The sequence below is a fragment of the Triturus cristatus genome, chromosome 2_2, assembly GCF_964204655.1.
Source record: "Triturus cristatus chromosome 2_2, aTriCri1.1, whole genome shotgun sequence".
Taxonomy (NCBI): domain Eukaryota; kingdom Metazoa; phylum Chordata; class Amphibia; order Caudata; family Salamandridae; genus Triturus; species Triturus cristatus.
The window spans coordinates 873,260,785-873,280,786 of record NC_140582.1 but is presented as its reverse complement, the minus strand read 5'-3'; the positions used below and the strand labels follow the sequence as shown (position 1 = coordinate 873,280,786).

Below are 20,002 nucleotides of genomic sequence, written 5' to 3'. Positions count from 1 at the left end.
GGCAGTCGATAATCCTACCCTGACAACTCAGGGTCCTCTACTAACCCCTCCTGGGATACTAGGGAATCCACTTCCCCCTTCTCAGATCTCCTTAGGGTCAGTAACTAATCAACCTAGGGAAAACAGTGGTTTTCACTACACCTCCTGTCACAGGAACAAACCATCCCATTACTGGGCCACCCATCAATATGAACCACGGGTACACTGACAAAATATCAACACCCAAAATATCCCCATACAAAAATATTATGACCAAAATATCGATGTCAAAAATATCTACATCCTATACTTATAATGGTAAGTACAAATATAGTTGTACAAAATATAGTTTATATATATATATATATATATATATATATAAAATAAATTAACACATCTTAAATACATTACAAAATACAATTAATTAAAACAAAACAAATTAAACACATAAAATGTAATGAACTTCTCAGCCTTTACACTTATAATCCCCACAATCCACACCTAAAATTAAAATGTTAAAAAATTAATTATACAATTAAAAAACGTTTTCAATTAAATTACTAAAAGTATTTAATAACTAGTTATAAACTGAGTAACATTAATTTACTCTTCACAATGATAATCCCAAAACACACATAAAACAATTAGACAATTACACTAATTATCAATTAATTATTATTATCAACTAATCATTAATTAATTAAAAATAAATTACTTCCCACCCTTTACCCCTATAAACCCCACAGCCCACACCTAAAATTTACCAAAAACAATTAAAAACACAATTAACATTATAGAATCTCAATTAAAAAATATTAATGAATAAATATATTAATTAATGTATTATAATGAAATTACTTCCCACCCTATTCCCCTATATACCCACAACCCATTACGGAAATACAAAACGGAAAATGTAATTAAAATAAAATTAATAACTACTAAAAATGTAACACATATATTAAAAAACAAACAATACTTATACGGAAAAAAAACATGACATGCATTTAAAATATATACAAAAATACCTAACGCTAATTTTAAAAAATCGATATTTTGTACAAATATATTTTTGCAAACGATAATATATTTTTTAAATTGATATTTCTTACCTTAAAGTTGATATTCTTGACCATGATATTCTTGCTGTTGATATTTCTGTGTCATGATATTTAAAACTCGATATTAGAACAAGTTAACATTTAAAACTCGATATTTTGACTGAATACCGAACCACCCTTAGACAGCTTCCCACCCCACCGGATAACCTATTGGGACTGTGGAAACCACAACTTTTTCTCGCGCCCCACACCAAGGATACATTTCTCGTGAGATCACCCCACCCTCCTAGAAAGGTCAGTAAAATCTGGGTGATTCCCTCTTCCTCAGCTACAACATTCTAGTGGATTTTGGCCTGTGCCAGTGGCGGGAAAATCTTTGCAAAGAGAATGACTCAATGTGGGCTCAGTGGCAGGAAATCTTCTTTGCTCATGACAAGAGCAATAATTTCTTTGAGTCTTCAACCATCTCCTACAACCCAAGAAGCAGGACCTAACCCTTCACCTCAATCTATGGTGTGGGTAGTAGTTGTAGTCACTAAACCTAGAGAGAAGAACCTTCTTCATAAAGGTGTAGTGTGTGTGGTGTTGGGATTCAAAGGAAATTATGGCCTGGAAGCTCTAAATGGCAAACACTGTGTGAAATGGCAATTCAATTCAATAAACTTTATTCGGATACAGATATCCATAAAAGCACAGTTCAAACACCACCAACAGAAATACAATTCTTGTTAAAAAGTGCGGTGCATAAAGGCTTTGGTTAAAAGAAACTTCCAGTAAAGAAGATTACAGTTGTGTACAACGTTAAAAAGGCATAATATACAACAATCATGATTAAGATTTACAAGTTGATAAACAAATAGCAGCGTTAAAAAATTAGTACATTAAAAGGGTTGGACAGACGTATAGCAGCAACATCATTTTAAGATAAAGTGCAATTGTTTGTAAACAGTTTTAGCAGCATAGTATAAGTGCAATTGAATTTTAAGCTTTTAAAATTATCCGGCCTACAAATAGCGCTTCAATTGATGCTCAGCTAAAAAGATAGAAGTAACTGTATACGGAAGAACAATATTAAGTGTTCGGCTGCCCTTAACACATTAAAAATTGCTCATAGAGGTACGTGAGCGGACTGCCGCTCTCAGGAACGAGCTGACACGAAAGATCAAATTGTCGCTTTCGAGTCTAAGAATCTCAAGATGCGCTGTTCTATAATCAATATTAACAAATGCCTTAAAATACGGAATCAAGTATTGTTTTGAGTATTTTCTGTAAAAATTGCAAAAGAATAAGAAGTGTACTGCCGTTTGGTTGCTGCCGGTGCCACACGGACAGGGCATTTGCTCAAGATTAATGTTAAATCCCAAAGGGAAGCAAAGTGAGTATTTTAAAGTGCCATCCCTAGGGCGAAAAAGCAGGCTCCTCCCCCAGCGTCCAATGCTCTTCAAAAGGTATTTAGATGGCATATGCGTTTGAAGGCTATTTAACTCCAGTAGGGACATGTACCTAGTGAATGAAGGTTTTAGACGCTCTGTGGCGTGTCTTTAGTTGTTGTAAGATTCATACAATACACCCATGAGGGCTCTTTTAATCATACCCTCTAATGCTAATGGGTTTAAGAAGATACGTTCAAGGTTCACGCAGGTTAGGCTTTTTCTAACAGCGAAAAGCCAGGGTATGGATCCTCCCTTGTCGCAGTTAAGGCAGTCTACAATGATCTCCCTTGTTAGGGTTGCTGCTGGGTTTAGCCATATTTTTAGCCAAAATATAGCTGCGCGTGACCCAATTAAATCTTCTATATAATGCAAATTTAGTTTCTTATGACATTGATAGTTCAGGGAGGAAATTTGGGCCCCTAGAAGTTTCCTACAAAATCTATTTTCCTCTTTTTGGATGCCACAGCAATTTATAAAACCCCAGACTTCAGCGCCATATGTGGCGGTGGGGATACACTGCGATTTATAAATCTTCATTAAAGGTAAGATTTCCTCTGCCTGTTTAGGTTGGGGAAGGCTCAAAATAGAGTTAGTTGCTTTTAAAAACGTACTTCTGCAATGGGCAGCATGAGCTTCCCAAGATCCAGTGTCAGAAAATACTAAGCCCAAATAAGGAAAAGTGCGAGTGTGTAGTAGGCGTTCATGGCCTGAGGTTATTGAATTAATACAGTGTTTTTTTGGGCCACAAGTCATCATAAAAGATTTATTAAAATTGGTGCAACGGTCTAGGTCTGCCATAAAAGATACAACGCCCCCAACTAAAGTGCGCAGTGCGTTCGGAGTGCAGCCCATAAGGACCGCATCATCTGCATATAAAAGCACGGGAAGTACATTTCCATTAATTTTTGGTACGTCATTAGTGAGTTCTGATAGGGCATTATCCTCTACCACCTACCACACTGCTGCGACTGTGCTGCACTAGCGCTGTGTAATTTTAAGCTTTCCTCGTTTTTGTATTTGGGTTACTGCTTGCTTTTATTTACCCCTGTTTTTACACTCTGCTGCCTGCAGCTCGCGCCCCGCTCCCCTTACCGCATTTAAAAAGTGCACCTTTGTGCCTCTAAAGCACCACCACTTTGGTGGGTCCGGGTCCTGGGCTCCATCTCAGGCGCCATCTTTGATTGGGGCTTCTTGTCCGGCGGCGGCGGCCGCCATTTTGGAGCGGTCTCGCGCGCCAAGGGCTCACTGGAGAGCCTATTTAAGGCGGTCCTTCGTGGGGTGGCGACCTCTACCACCTACCACACTGCTGCGACTGCGCTGCACTAGCGCTGTATAATTTTAAGCTTTCCTCGTTTTTGTATTTGGGTTACTGCTTGCTTTTATTTACCCCTGTTTTTACACTCTGCTGCCTGCAGCTCGCGCCCCGCTCCCCTTACCGCATTTAAAAAGTGCACCTTTGTGCCTCTAAAGCACCACCACTTTGGTGGGTCCGGGTCCTGGGCTCCATCTCAGGCGCCATCTTTGATTGGGGCTTCTTGTCGGGCGGCGGCCGCCATTTTGGAGCGGTCTCGCGCGCCAAGGGCTCATTGGAGAGCCTATTTAAAGTCGCTCCCTACGCGCAGCGGGACGCGCAGGTGGACGCCTTCGCGTTGCCTGAGTCGTGCCGGAGTCCTGCCCGTCAGCGTCCCGGAGGCGGCGGGGCGGCGTAGGACTCTGGTCAGGCGTGGGCGAGGATGATCCATTATACCTCGGCGATGCTCCGCGCCATGCGTACTACATCTAGCCTGTGTCGCTCAGTATTTCCTGGTCGACACAAGGGTAAACGACGCTGCCCGGCCTGCGGTTGGTCGCCCACTGGGGCGCAGTGTAGCGCCCTTAGGACAACCGAGGTGCATGCGAAACATCTCTGTCTGCTGCTTAACACAAGGTCGGTAGGAAGACATGCCTTGCACATTTACGATCTTATTGTCAGGGAGAATCCTCTTCGTCTGTTCCTGACCGAAACTTGGTTGGGAGAGGCGTCCAATCCGGACATCTTCACTGCGATCCCTCCAACCTATAACATTTTTCGCCAAGACAGAGCTAAGGGCAGGGGGGGCGGAGTCGCTGTGGTGGTGAGGAAGAACATTTCCTGTTCAGTTCTTCCCGTGAACTCCATTGAGGGCTCTGAATCCCTCGGTTTTATGCTGAGACTGTCTCCAGGCCATGCGCTTAAGGGCCTGTTGGTCTATAGGCCTCCTGGCCCGGTGGGCTCCTTCTGGAAGGACCTACAGACAGCCATTTCGGAGCTGGCGCTGTCTGCACAGCATTGTCTGCTGGCAGGCGATTTCAATTTTCATCTTGATGTCACGGACGACCTGGATGGGGCTAAATTGTTGGATATTACATCTCCGCTTGGCCTGGCACCGTTTGTATCAGGGCCTACACATGAGAAAGGACACACCCTTGATCAAGTGTTTTCCTCTGTCCCAATTGTTGACATTGTAACGCGGCCGGTGCTCTGGTCGGATCATAGGCTGATTGGGTTCTCTGTGTTGGAGAATGGGCGGTCTGACACCTGCGCCCCCACGGTGCCCAGATTGGCCTCGAGAGCGTTACACAGAGTGACGCCTGCTATGCTGGAGCAGGCGCTCACGGAACATCCCTGTCCTCTCTCGGGGGATCCGGAAAGAGACACTGAGGCCCTGCAGCGATGGTTGACTGAGAGGTTAGATGATCTTGCCCCAAGGGCAACCCCCCGGTCCACGGCGATACGGCAATCAGCGCCATGGTTTACGGAGGCGCTACGTATGGCTCGCAGCCAATGTAAGGTCGCTGAGCGGGCCTGGCGCCATCAATATGATGGGGAGGCTAAACTCGCCTATAGGTCGGCGGTGAAGGCCTATCACCGTGACATTCTTGGTGCCAAGCGGGAATATCTTGCCAGGAGGATTGAGGCGTCGGCGAACTCCTGTAAGGAGATCTTCACGATTGTGAAGGAGTTCACGTCCCCTACTTCTTATTCACCCCCGCCTGTATCACCTGATGCGTGGGCGTGTGATCTTGCCACTTTTTTCACCGACAAGATTAAGGCAATTCAGGCCTCCTTCTCGGAGAGCTTGGTGGAGGGTTGCTGTGACCCCGGGGCAGGACTTGGAACATCGTCCATGCCTACGGCTACCCTGGAGGACTTTCCTCCTGTCTCCAGTGATATGTCCCGGACTCTGCTGGCCAGTCTTAAATCTGGCTCCCCACTTGACCCCTGCCCCGCCAAATTTTTGGCTGGGATGGCGGCAGTGGTGAATCCCCTGGTCAACCCGATCCTCAATGCCTCCTTGAGGGAGGGGAGTGTCCCACGCACCTGGAAAAGGGCGATGGTGATCCCCCTCCTGAAAAAGCCTGGTCTTGATGCCGAGGTCTTGGCCAATTACAGGCCAATCTCACTTCTCCCGGCTTTGGCTAAGATCACTGAGAAACATGTTCATGGCGTCTTGTCGAGCTTCCTAGAGTCCAACAATCTGCTCCATCCATCCCAATCCGGTTTCCGTCCGAAGTTTAGCACGGAAACGGCATTGGTGGAGGTCTCTGAGATCATCAGGGAGACCTTGGATGTGGGTGGCAAGGCCATGTTAGTCATGTTGGACTTGTCGGCGGCCTTCGACACCGTCCCCCATGAGGCGCTTCTCGCCAGGCTTTATGACATCGGCCTAAGGGGGACGGTGTTCAGATGGTTTACATCTTTTCTGGAGGGCTGCCGCCAGACGGTCTGGGTTTCCCAGAGCTCCGCCGAGATGCCGCCATTGGGAGTTGGAGTTCCACAGGGTTCTGTGTTGAGCCCGACATTGTTCAACATCTTTATGTCCCCCCTGGCGGCTGCGGTTGAGGCTTACGGAGCCCAGATCGTGTCCTACGCCGATGACACGCAACTCCTCTTCACATGTGGCAAAGATCAGACATTTGATGGGGAGAGAATTCGGGACTGCCTGGACAGGGTCTTCGGCTGGTTCCAGCGGAATAGCCTGAAGGCCAACTCCAGTAAGTCGGAGGTTTTATTCTTCGGCTGTGCCATCGATCCCGAGTGGCGGCAGTGGTGGCCGGCCGCCATGTGTCCTCCGGCACAATCCTCCTTGGTTGCCAAGAACCTTGGTGTGAAGCTTGATAACAAGCTCTCTTTGAGAGCGCATGTCCTTGGCCTGTCCGGCACCTGTTTCGGCATCCTGAAAATGCTCCGCAAGTTTCTTCCGCTATTGTCTGCGGAGCACAGACGGATTACGGTGCAGGCACTCATCGGATCTAGGCTAGACTATGCCAATGCTCTTTTCCTAGGCCTTCCGGACTACTTGGTCCAGCGTTTGCAGGTGGCACAGAACTCTACAGCCCGTGTGATCTTTGGTCTGCATAGACGAGCACGGGATTCTGGGCTGCTGCAGACGCTTCACTGGCTGCCGATCCGGAAGCGGATTATTTTTAAATCCCTGACGCTGGTGCACAAAGCTCTGTTTGGCTCAGGCGCAGGATATCTGCAGAAAAGATTGGCTTTCTATCGCCCTGCTCGCTCACTGCGTTCGGAATCCCTTTTCACTGCTGTGGTCCCACGCGTGAGGAAGGCCCGCATTGGGGGACGCTCTTTCAGCCTCAAGGCCTCCCAGCTGTGGAACTCGCTTCCACTGGCACTCCGCAGCACTCCCAACTTGCTTCAATTCAGGAAGAATTTGAAGACTTGGCTTTTTAATCATTTTGTTTAGGTGGGCTTCTTTCTTTCTCTTTTGGGCTCTGTTCTTCTTGCTATGTTGTTATACTCTGTAGCTGCCTGTGGAAAGCGCCGGGACACTCTTTTAGAGTAGCCGAGCGCTATAAAAATGCACTTTAACATAACATAACATAACATAACATAACATAACATTATGTAATTCGTTTATGTAAAGACTAAATAGTAGAGCGGCCAGTACACATCCCTGTCTGACCCCTCTACCAATAACGATGTCCCCTGAGACCTCCCCATCATTACTAATCCTTACCCGTGCCTTCAAGTCCCTGTGCAAATGTGTCAAAAAGTGAACCAGAGCCTCGTCCAACCCATAGTTTAAAAGGACCGACCACAAGCCTGACCTGGTGACAAAATCGAACGCTGAGGTGAGGTCCATAAAAGACAAATAAATAGGTGACTTCTGTGCTATTGTGTACTTGCCAATAATAAGATTTAGGTTAAGACACTGTTCGGTTGTTCCCAGTATGTTTCTAAAACCCAGCTGGCACCGATTTAAAATTTGTTCCTTTTCGGCCCATGTCCTAATTTTGTTAAACACGACCCTTCCTAGGATTTTTAGGGTATTATCAGTTAGGAAGATCGGTCTGTAACAGCTAGGATTAGATCGATCTCCTTTTTTAAAAATGGGCACGATAATGCTGGTGGACCAGGTACTTGGGATAAAGGTGTTAGTTAAGTTGTTAAGAACATTACATAAAAGGGGTGCCCAGAAATCCGGTTCGTGTTTAATAAGAATCGATAGAAAGCCCGTCCGGCCCTGGGGCTTTGTTGCCTACGCTTTGGTGTATTGCATCCTCAACTTCTGACACCGATATAAATACCCTAGTGACAGGAGGACTGATTGACGTATTCGCAGTCTCGGGCAGGGCTGTATAAATCCTAGCAAAATGTGCTTCCCATGATTCACTGGTTATGTTGCAGCTTATGGGAGTAAGGGTGAGGCCCAAGGATCTCATAGTTTTGACTGCTGCACAAAAGCCGTTTCCGTCATTAAGTGTAGCGGCACAGGCAAGACTAACCCAACATTCTTTTAAAAGCTCATCTTTTCGTAGCCTGGCTGCTTCTTTATAACGCGATCGTAATGATCTAACAAGAGTTACATCCCTGGGTGTAGCCGCTAATGCTACACGCAGTTCTCTATTTGCTCGTGAGCATATACTATTGAACCATCTAGGTTTCTTGCTGGTCTTTAACGCTGGTCTAGAAATCATTTGTTTGATACCAGGGCATAGGCTACTAAATGACTCAATAATCTCTGGGTTAGGATCGCTAATTGTCAAACAGGTTTCGATGAGCAGTGGGTGTAATTTTATCATATTGGCAAATAGAGATTTATTGTCAATGCCCTTCCAAATTACTCTTAGTTTATCGGTTGAGACCACTAAATTATTTGCCCCGGGCTCTTTAACGAGACTGGGTCTAGGGGAGAATCTGATAGTTGTTGAAATTGGATTATGGTTGCCCTGCGTGGTACACAAAACCTCTGCCTTTACTAGAAGGTCCTCCAATGAGGCCGATATAAAAACATAATCGATTGTGGAAAAACAGCCACGACCCCTATAAGTGGGTACTAGGCAATTATTTATTTTGATGCACATCAGCTATTTGCATCACGTTAATTAAATTGCAAATAGATAAGTGATCTAATAGTTCCATCCCTCTTTTACATGGAGGCTCAGAGACCGAAGAGATCGGAGTTGGGCCATTGTTCTTAGGAAGTCTAGCATTAAAATCACCGCCCAAACAAAATCCAGCCAATTTGTCGTACACATTCTGATTTTGTAAATTAAAAATAAACTCGAACAAGTTAATAAAATTGAAATTTGGTAATGTTGTAAAATCATTATTGTAAAAGTTGATAAAACAAATTGACACCCCTTGTGTGTAGATCCTTGCTTGGCGGTTGTCGTTATTTGTCACAAGAGACTTTATGCTCCCATCTGCTGAGATATTGATCCAGATTGAAAGTCCACCTGATGGACGGCCTGCTTTAGGGCTAGGTGCAATACTATTAAGACATACAAAGCCTTCTGAAAATAGTTCCTTTGTACACCATGTTTCTTGGAACAATGGGATGTCATATTTTTGGACTATGTTGACTCACTCTATAGAATGTAGCTTAGAAGGTAGCCCTGCAACATTCCAACTAAGCACGTGTAGATTTGAATCGTCCAGATCAGGGGTAGCAACAACAAAAGGATCTGGGGAGAGTCCGTCGATGACAGATACAGCAGGTAATGGGCAGGAAGTCAGTCAATCCAGGTTTTCTAAGCTAGACAGAACAGAGAACCTGTTCTACATGGTGTGTGGGGGGGATAACAAAGTTTTGTAGGTCAGGGGTTGGTTTGTAGAAAAAAACCTAAGGGCAACGACCAAATGAGGGTTGGGAAATTGTTATTGAATTCCTGTACTGACAGTAACCATTTTACCAGTGAGGGTCGTCTAAAGTTAATGACAATGCAGTCCCCTTTGATGTTCTTTTGTGAGGGTCCAACCCAGACCACCCTGCGCACCATTAATATCTCACTGACATTTGCCACCCTTAGACCTTTATGTTTAACTAACCAGTTGGCGCTTTTATTCTGGAGTTGGTCCCAGGTCTCGGTTTGGTTTTTCCTTAAGGGGGGGGGGAACGCCTGCTAAGACTAGGACATAAGGGCATGCTGCAGGTGATAAATTGAGAACATCACCCCTGGTCTCTAGGGACGGCCCTGTGTCATGGTTGTCTGGAATAAAGGTGGCACTCTGGGTGTTAAATTGAGAGGGGGCCAGAATTGTAAAGTTGTTGGTGACGGAAGGGTTAACTGAAGAGATGTTACAATGCAAACTATTGCTGTCATTGGTAAGCACTGTGTGTGTTAAAGGATTCTCACTGGGGATGGGTTTGGTGAGTGAACTATCTTTATGTTTGCCACACATTACACTAACAATATTGGAAAGAGAGGGTATGGGATTCGCAGTTAGCTGTTGCATATTTATGTTCGCTGCGCTAGAGGGCTTTGTGTTCTGAACCCCCCCGGTTTTGCTTGTGACTTTGGGTATACTTATATGTGTATTTGATTTATTTATCAAAGCCTCCAAGCGATCTAAACGTTTCAAAAGAGCATTAACATTTTTATCCACCAAGTTTTTCATATGTTCATAAACTGAGTCCACTATGATATCAATTGAAATGTTACCAGGTCTAATGCGAGTCGTCGGGGCTATTGTATGCTCAGTTTCACCAAAGTTCTTTTTCTTTTAGCCCCTGTGGTTTTGGGGTCCGGGGAGACATCTTTATTTGGGACAATTTCTTTTATGTTGGTCGAAGGTTGACTATCCATAGGGCCTACATTGACCTCGTTACCCTCGTTGTTTGCGAACTCGTGACTGCCTTTCTGTGTTGGTGAGTGTCTGGTGGTATTAACGATTACATTAGGTGTCAGAGTAGGGCCAGTACAATCCTCCAACTCTTCTCCTTCCATCAAGGTAAGTTGGGGTACCAACAGTCCCAAAGATAGTCGCCTTTCTGTTAACTCGATCTCTGTTGAAACAATGCTGACTGCTCTTTCTAACATGCTGTTTATGGTGGTGGTAGAGCGGGAGCCTGGTGTGGTAGTGCGTTTCCCCATGTCACAGTATCAGATTACCACTCACCTCGCTCCAGCAACACAGCAATTTCAGCAGCACCTCTCAGGCGGGTGATGCTCGTTGCTTAAGTGGCACCTCTGGGCATGAAAGCAGCGTCAGGGGAGCATTGCTGGTAGCAAGGGGCTGCTGGGGATTGGAGTCTTCCCTGCCTTCCCAGCCGTTCCCCTTATGGCGCGGAAAAAGATGATTCTTGGCCGTTGCCCTCACGGCTTGTGCTGTTGCAAAAGGAGCCGTCCCCCTCACGGCGTTCTGGTGATTATCTATTGACTGGACAGGACTCCTCCACTCGGCCCTGCTCAGCCCTACTTAATCAACACTTGCAGCTGGTACCTGTCTCGCGGTGTCCACCGGCAGTTTCACAGTAACGGTGCTGTATTTGGTTGATTGTGGGATGCCCGCCTCTCGCTTTCCCTGGAAGCTTCCTCGCAGTAGCTGTGGCAGTAATCATGGCGGTAATGGCAGCAGGCAGCCAGCCTCACCGGTGCTGCTCGCTGCTCTCCCCCGCGTTCCGCCTCAGCTGTGGATCTCCCACGCGTCCTGCCTCAGCTGTGGATCTCAAGCAGCGAGTCTCAGCTGCTCTGTTCTCCCGCCGCTGCTCTCAGCTCGGCGGTAGCGCTGCGGCTCGGTGGCTCTGCGGCTCTCAGATCAGCAGCCTCAGCGTCGGAGCTCCAGACTGTGTAGTTCTTTTTTACTTAACCGCCATTATTTTTCTAACTTGTTTTCACACTCATTACTTGTAATTCTGATACCCAGCTCAGAGAACCTCCTCTCACGTAACTTCATTATACATGTCAAAAGTGTGGAAGAAGCACTTTGCCCCAACTGGTCATAATAAACACAGTTAAAGCTTCAACCATCAATATCCTCACATGATACATGTATGGGGGTGCTTTCCTGTCCCACATCCTGAGTTCACACAATCAAACCATGAAATCCCTCTCAGAGCCTCTGCTCTGATATTTGCGCATTAATGCATAGGCAGTGAGTGGTGAAAATGAACTTATCAAATGTCATCAATATGTATGCGAAATGGATGCTATTGATCCCACTGCTGCCACCAATGTAAGAAATTGGGTTATTAGTTGTGCAGGATTTACCGCCTATGCAAGTAATAAGCCCACAAACGATACCCTTCTGGAAACCAAATAACCCATTGAAGCACTTGACCCTCTTAGGGCAGCTATAAGGCCATCCTCTAGAGGTCCCTACACTCCCAACCGTACAGCAAACGCTGCAGCCAGAGGGTTGTTTAAATACGGGAAACAGCGTTTACAATGCTGTCTTTACATCGCGTTCCTGTACAACATGGTCGTTACAACGACCACGTTGTTAGAACACGATGCCTTTACATCGCAAGTCATTAGATCGGCTTGCTGTAGGGGGCGGTCTAACCTAAGGAATAGTATAATTTACTATTCCAACACCCTCCCTACTGTTGCGCAGGCTGGAGTTGGAATCGTAAATTATACTATTCCTAAATTCAGCGCGCCCCCTACAGCAAATCGATCTAATGACTTGCGTTGTAAAAGTACCGCGTTCTAACAACGCGGTCGTTGTAATGACTGTGTTGTAAAGGAACGCGATGTAATAGCATGCGTTGAAACGTGCTATATTCTTTAAATACATTGAAAAAGCCTCCCCAGACCATGCATCCTTTCACCTGGGAGACATGGGTTACTTCGGCTAATCCATCCTGGGGGCTGCTGCAGTCTCTGCAACCCCCACAGCACTTAAAAGGGCCATTGGTGGTACTCCACAAAAGACAAGAAATACAAGAAACAATCCCATCACAAGGCATTATGGGTACTTCCAGCCAGGAGCTGATGAATATTATATGAGTAGCTTCCCGGGCTGTGTATTAGGTAAGGCGTCTTTTGCACTGCATGGTTATTCCTTTTAATATTTCTTCGATGCTTTTTTTTCTTTTTTAGATTGGGTGCCTCAGTGCCACTTGAGGCAATCACAGTGATCATTAACTTTGGTGCAGTGCTGGAAGTCCACTCCAGCACTGCCCTGCCCAATACCCTCCTTGCCAACACTATGCTGTGCCTGCACTGGAGCCAGCTTTCTCCCTATCTTCTACCAATGGTCCATGATGATGCAAGTAAATGCTACAGACTACAACACATCCATTACCTTTGGCATCCTGGTATTGAGTCCTGGGACCCTGCCTTGGTGTTCAGGAGCCCAGGAGTGGGATCCGGGCCCTATTTCAGCAAGTGGTTGCACAGGATCACCAAGCTCAGTAAGAGTCTGGGAAGGGGCGCCATGCATGCCCCCTACCTGGGTAAGTTAATCCCTAATAAAACGTTGTTTATTCCCCAGGGGGCTTGACCATCATAGGGAAATTATTTGGAAATGCAGAAGAACCCCACGCGCGCCATTTCTTGGTTTAGGTTTCTATCAATGGGCAAATCTTTAAATATGTATAACTCAGGCTCCAATGTCCCAATTTATCTCAATATATACTAATGTTGCTCCTGGTGGCGAGCCCTAGCCACCTGGACCTACTTCAGCAGGCCTCCTTGCCTCACAAAGGGCAGACTCTGCGGGGAGCAGATTTCACTGGCTCTCTGCACCAGCTTTCTCCTTTAGCTTTCTCCTGTTAAAAATCTCCTCCTGCTAAGGCAAAAATGCCCAGGTCTTCCCCAACTGGTCCTCAGAGGGTAAAAGGTGGCAGGCGTCACTGGTCCTGGAGAGACCTAAAGTTATTAAAAATGCTGCCACATGTTTTAGCACGTAGCGGAAGGCCCTTTGCAAGCGATAACTTGTCACATTTCAGATGCTTATTGTTGTATTTACATGTTAAACCAATACCAATAAGGTGAAACTTTTGCCCAGTCAGTTTTAACACGCATAAGAAGAATGAAAAAATAATAATAGTAATATTGCCATAAATTGTGCTCCATTATGCTGTATAGTTTTCTTGAAAGTCCTGCATCCTAATTAAGTTAATCCAGATGCATAATTCCAGTGGCCCCGCCTACCAGGATAAATGCCAAATCATTGTTAAACAGATGAGAATTTTCAAATGGAAAAGAGGGTGTCTATTCATCAAAGTTCCACATCACCATAATTAACATTATATTTTCTCCTTAAATGAAATACTAGGAAAAAAGCAAACTGTTAATAAGGTGGCAGTTTCTGCAGGAGACAGGAAAAAGCAATCTTTCAAAAAGCCTGAGGAAATGTGGACACGCTAATTCAAGGACATGCCCCCCAGTAGTGAGCTACCATTTGTTTTCCCCAACAAACACTGTGAACGAGTCATGGAGGTTAAACATGATAATAAGGAACATGTTAAAATTCTGACAAAGAGGAACACCGTTACTACACGCCTTGCCATGCTCTTGTAAGTTCAAAGAAGGAGGTATAAATTTACAGGGAAGAAGAAATTACTGGATTAAGAAAGAGGTGAGTTCGAGGGCACGCTTGTCACCTATTCTGGTTCTATATCTCGCCTTGTTGAGTAGTTAACCATAAACTGATTACAGAAAAACAGTTTTTTTAATGGGTTTGCCATCTTCTTCAGAGGTTCTAGGGTCAGATAACAAGATACTGACACCTCTTTGCTCATCCATGGTATGGTTCCAATATACAAATAACTGTATTTAAGCAAAAGGGAATGTTTTTCTTATGCTCTTCAAAGGACTAATTATACAGTTTCCATTTAGAGTTCACCCTTAAAAAAAGATACTGGTCAGTTCAAACATCTCTACACTCTGAGAAATTGGGTTGCTAGTTGAGCGGTGTGTTAACAGAGTTCAAGCAACAGCCAAAATCCCTGTCAGGTTGAACTACAAAAGTTACTAAATTAACCTGTGCTTCACCCTCAGGTACCACAAAAGCAGACAAACTTAACTTAGAGGCAATGTGTTAAGTATTTATGCAGCACACAAACAGTAATAAAGTGAAAACACAGCAACATCCCACACCAATGCACAAAATATAGAGCACATGTTAATACATTATTTGACACCAAAATGACAAAAATCCAATCAGTGAAACTGGAGATATGAGTTTTTAAAGTTTACGGTTAATACTAGCACCTCGAAGATCAAAGCGCCAACTGCATGGATTTAGTCACGCAAGAGTGGGTCAAATTACAAAAATTTGGTCAAGCGCGATGGAGTGCAAGTTGGATACAATATGTGGATTGGACTCATCGGAGCTAACCTTCGGACTTAGAAAAATGTAATGGAAAAATGTCTGACAATGTAAAGGTCAGTGGTGCAAGGCTGGTCATGGCGATTTGTCGGGGATGAAGTCACAATGAAGATTTCTACAATTGGACTTTTTGGGATCTCGAGAACCTCCAATGGGACAAAGCTGCAAGCTGTAGCCGGCGGTGGCTCCACGAGGCAGATACTCCTTCTGCGAAGGACCGCTAAACAGGATTTGCTGCTGCAGAGAAGAACATAGCTGGAGCTGCCGCGAAGTCAGGTCAACTGGCGATGTACCTTTTGCAAATCAACGAGCAGGTGGGTCCCAATCTCCTTTCGGTTCTCGGAGCACTTTTGTATTATTTTATATAAATAAATTTGAAGTCCCAAGTTTTGGATTTTCTCATTTACGAGAAGGCTGTGGCACGAACTGATCAAAGAACTGACAGAGATTTATCGAAGTACATATGTCTCAGTGGTGACTTATGGTGGAGGAGTTTGGGGCCCTAAAGGTCCTGAGCCAATTCAGCAGGTAGAAAATAAGTTTTGTCGTAGGCTATTGGCCATTCCCCAATCATGCCCTGCTTTTAAGTGCCTATCAGAGTTGGGCTTAACACCTGTAGGTGACGAGATAAACCTGGCACCACTACTTTTATGGTTGAGGATTTGGGGCAACCCTGAAGCCAAACTCTCAAAGGACGTATTGCAGGATTGTCTTTCTCTGGAAAATGCTCTCAATACACCCTGGATTAGATTTATTAAAAAAAGACATTCCTAGAGGTGAGCCTGCAGGATTACTCCGAAAACTGGCAAGAATTAAAGGAGGCATTTTGGTATAGGCAAGACAGACCCCACCAGGCAGCCTTTGATAATATGCTTGTAAGCCGCACATACAATGCAATCAACTTGACACAGGGGTGTGAGCCTTATCTCTCCTGGTTTCCAAATGGGAACCTCCGGTTTTATTTAACAAGACTACGAGTAAGTCAATTGCACCTGATAGTTGCTTTTTCTAGGAATATAGTCTGGGGAGAACCACCATCTGTATGTCCTTGCAATAACACCGCTACACAAAGCACATTGACCTTTATTGTATTTTGCACTCTGTGTACTCATGCTAGGAAGTTGTTTCTGTGCCCTTTTTTCGCTCTTTTAATACGAACTCCTACATGGAGGCTTTTGAGAGATTGCAAAGGCTGGAGAATGAGAAAATGTACATGGCAGTGGGAAATCTTGTCCACTGTTCACTAGGGTTCAAAACAAATATGGCTTAACATAACTACTCCACCCTTATCATATTTTTATGTTAGGATCTGATCTTATTTTTAACTCTTTCAAACTTTTTAATCATTAAGCTGAGATCCATAGGGCCTTTTTATATATGTTTTATGTATCTAATCATTGGTATGTACCCTTTGTAGTGTTTTTCTTCAAAATAACTGCATTATCCCTGGATGTGTCCTGTGCCTTGTAATGCTGTTTTTAAAAAAATGTTTTTATCCTCTGTACTTTTATGGTCGAGTTTGGCTAAATAAAGTTTTTGTGACTTTCTGACGTATTGAGACACTGAATTTCTACAGCTCACATTGTATTAAACTAGCACCCTGGCTTCTGTGAGAGTTACATTTACAACAAAAAATAACAGGGAATTGAATGACATCTAGGGACAGATTTGTCTGCCAACAGAATTGAGCTTAGAACTGCGCCTCCATAAGTCACAGCAGCAATAGCATCTTGCCAGGAACGGAAAGTTCACATTAATGAACATATTAAGTTTGTTTTTGTATATGCTTTTTCTCTTTGTAAGTGTTTGGACCACAGCATGTGCTGCCTTATTAGAGTTAATGATACTTAGAACATGTGAGTTGTTATGTAATAAAATATTTCTCCTGCTGACATCCAGACTGAGGTACCATACATCAGATCAGACCATAATCTCAAATCATAAGCCTTAATGAGTGTGCTCAGGGGTTGTCTTCCCTAAAGAATCAACCTTTGCAACACTGATATTTCCTTTCCCTTAATACGGGGCCACTTCAACCTAATACCCATTAACACTCGTAAATAAAAGTCATCATCTTCATATGTCAGATATATACAAATATGTTTGGTGGTCGTTGGTATACAACATTCATTCAAATGGACAGCAAAAGGCACTGAAAAATGGGGAACGTTTTCATGAATGTATGCAAATACACTTTAATAGGGAACATCGGAGGCAACCCATTTTTGTCACTATCACCTGGCAACAAGGAAAACAACAATATGTAGACTGATGTGCCCTAAATCTAGAGCGTAAGAATTGTATATGTTACTGAGTAGTTCTGCATTATGTGAAGCAGGGGACAGGCTGTAAGCACTTTACAGAAACAGGATTCACATGAGATTGTTTACCACAGAAAGCTACTCCTAGTGAAGTGTGACCCTACTACAGATATAAACCTATTGTGAGTTGGGACATCTCACAAAAAGTGACGGACTGGTCTCACACACCACCTGGTGTCATGCTTCATCATCGGCCAGTCCTCGCCCTCCAAAACCTTCGTTTGATGGAGGGCGGGCATTCACCTGGAGACAGGGATGCACTTCTAAACTAAAGAGTGGGGGCCCGTTAAATGGATTGTGAAGTTAAAAATCATTATAGTTACCAGAAAGTAAATTTTAATGTGGCCAATAACTATATGATACTAAAAGCAAGGGACGGTGGGTGGGGTGTTTAGTGTCCCCTAACCGTCTCGTGAAAGGTCGACATGTTTCTGCCTAAGCGGCCCGAGCGGGTCCAGGGCATTCATCAGGACCTAAATTAGGAATAGGGCTCCGTTCTTACCAACAGGTAGCAAGAAAGTACCACTATGCGGGTGTGGCAAAGGCCGCACTCCGCTTCCTGAAGGGCTTCCAACCGTCAAGCCCGAATTCGGGAGGACCGGGAGCAACAACGTATAATTAACGTGGGATTCCAATCCTGAGACAAATGAACAGGAGATTCCCCTCCCCTCCCACCATGTGGCAAGTAGTTGTTCCAACTTGGGCTTGACGGTTGGAAGCCCTTCAGGAAGCGGAGTGCGGCCTTTGCCACACCCGCATAGTGGTACTTTCTTGCTACCTGTTGGTAAGAACGGAGCCCCATTCCTAATTTAGGTCCTGATGAATGCCCTGGACCCGCTCGGGCCGCTTAGGCAGAAACATGTCGACCTTAGACGAGATGGTTAGGGGACACTAAACACCCCACCCACCGTCCCTTGCTTTTAGTATCATATAGTTATTGGCCACATTAAAATTTACTTTCTGGTAACTATAATGATTTATAACTTCACAATCCATTTCACGGGCCCCCACTCTTTAGTTTAGAAGTGCATCCCTGTCTCCAGGTGTATGCCCGCCCTCCATCAAACGAAGGTTTTGGAGGGCGAGGACTGGCCGATGATGAAGCATGACACCAGGTGGTGTGTGAGACCAGTCCGTCACTTTTTGTGAGATGTCCCAACTCACAATAGGTTTATATCTGTAGTAGGGTCACACTTCACTAGGAGTAGCTTTCTGTGGTAAACATTTAGCAATGGAGGCCACTCGCTCCTAGAACCCCATGCCTCCTGTTCCCTTCTCCACACGGTGTGGAGCCTTTGTGTGTTCACATGAGATTCCCATTGTCCTTAGCAAGACAATATATGGTTTCTTAATTTTATACTACGCTAAAAGCAAAATATGATTCAGATTTCGAAGCAAACAGTAAGACGATTTAAGAAGTTAGGAAAAAGGTAACGAACGCTTTGCTATGTGAGAGTCCACATGCACCCTAGTTATTTTACCTTACAATGCAAGATGATGTTAAATTAGTTTTCTGTTGCTTTTTTGCATTGCAACTCATTTTGTAGATACAGTAACATTGATGATTCTGCACGTGAGGTCTAGAGTTGCAATTTATGAGAAGCAAGGTGGACACAACTATAAAATCCAGTGAAAAGACTACCCAGGTGTCATTTTGATCCATAAAAATTCATCTTGTACATGAATGTGAGCATCATGTGTGATATGACATCACTTCTGTTATAGGTAGACAACTGGAATGTCACAGGGAATTGACTATATACAGGGTTTAGCTTTGTATGAATAATTCAATATTGCGTGTTATATCAAGATTAGGACTTGTCGACAGATTTATGGATTTGTTTTCTGTTGTTATTTCTCTTCCTTTACCTGTTCAATGTACTGTAGTACCAATGTAGCAACGGCATGTTGAATTATTGATTGCTGTTAGTCAAACAGTTCCATGAATATATTCTAGTCATTTGCTTATGCATAGATTAACCTGCTTGTCTAGCATAATAGCTTTGACAAATAACATTCATATTTACATATGTTTATGATGCATAGTCCATGTTAAAGATTAAACAATTAGTACCTGAAAATTTATTATGATGAAGGAACTCCATTTGGAGACATTGTCCAGCCTTCTTTGCCAACAAGTAGGGGGTACTGTGAGTGGAGTCTCCAGTTGCACACATGGCATCAGCACCACTGAACACCAGAGTCATAGTTTCCAACAAATCCTGTTTTATTACAGCAGCACACAATGACTGAAAATGAAATGAAATGTATAAATACAAAGTAAAACAGGCGACACAAAATCCATTTTTGTGCCACTTTCTACTCTTTTACTTTTTTGTGCATTACATTCTGGATGAGCCATCTATTCCCACCAATCTGTCACTTCAAACCTATGAGAAAAATTAACATGCATAACTAAAACATACATTCTTGAAACAATATCACATGGGCTTGGAAGATGCAAGACGAGTTGCAGGGCTCATAATGCTAAAATAATCATTAGCGTGAGTAGACGTGGAGAGTGACCCACCATAGTTGAGGCCGTTTCGCAATGTTAATTCTTGATTTTAATGTACAGTTGGAAAACAATTTGAACTGTGCCTGCACCTTCCTCTGACCATGTCTTGCTGGGTGGATAGTTTATATGTACCATTGGTGGTCATT

At 44.2% G+C, this 20,002-nt stretch overlaps 1 protein-coding gene across 3 annotated transcripts in view; it reads right to left on the bottom strand.

Annotated features, from left to right (window-relative positions):
* ARAP2 (ArfGAP with RhoGAP domain, ankyrin repeat and PH domain 2) overlaps nucleotides 1–20,002 on the bottom strand; it is a 1,345,662-nt gene that overhangs the window by 733,491 nt on the left and 592,169 nt on the right. For all 3 annotated transcript variants that reach the window (XM_085642300.1, XM_085642298.1, XM_085642299.1), the window contains exon 14: nucleotides 19,413–19,587. In XM_085642300.1, the coding sequence (XP_085498426.1) occupies nucleotides 19,413–19,587 (175 nt within the window). The remainder of the gene's footprint in view (nucleotides 1–19,412; nucleotides 19,588–20,002) is intronic.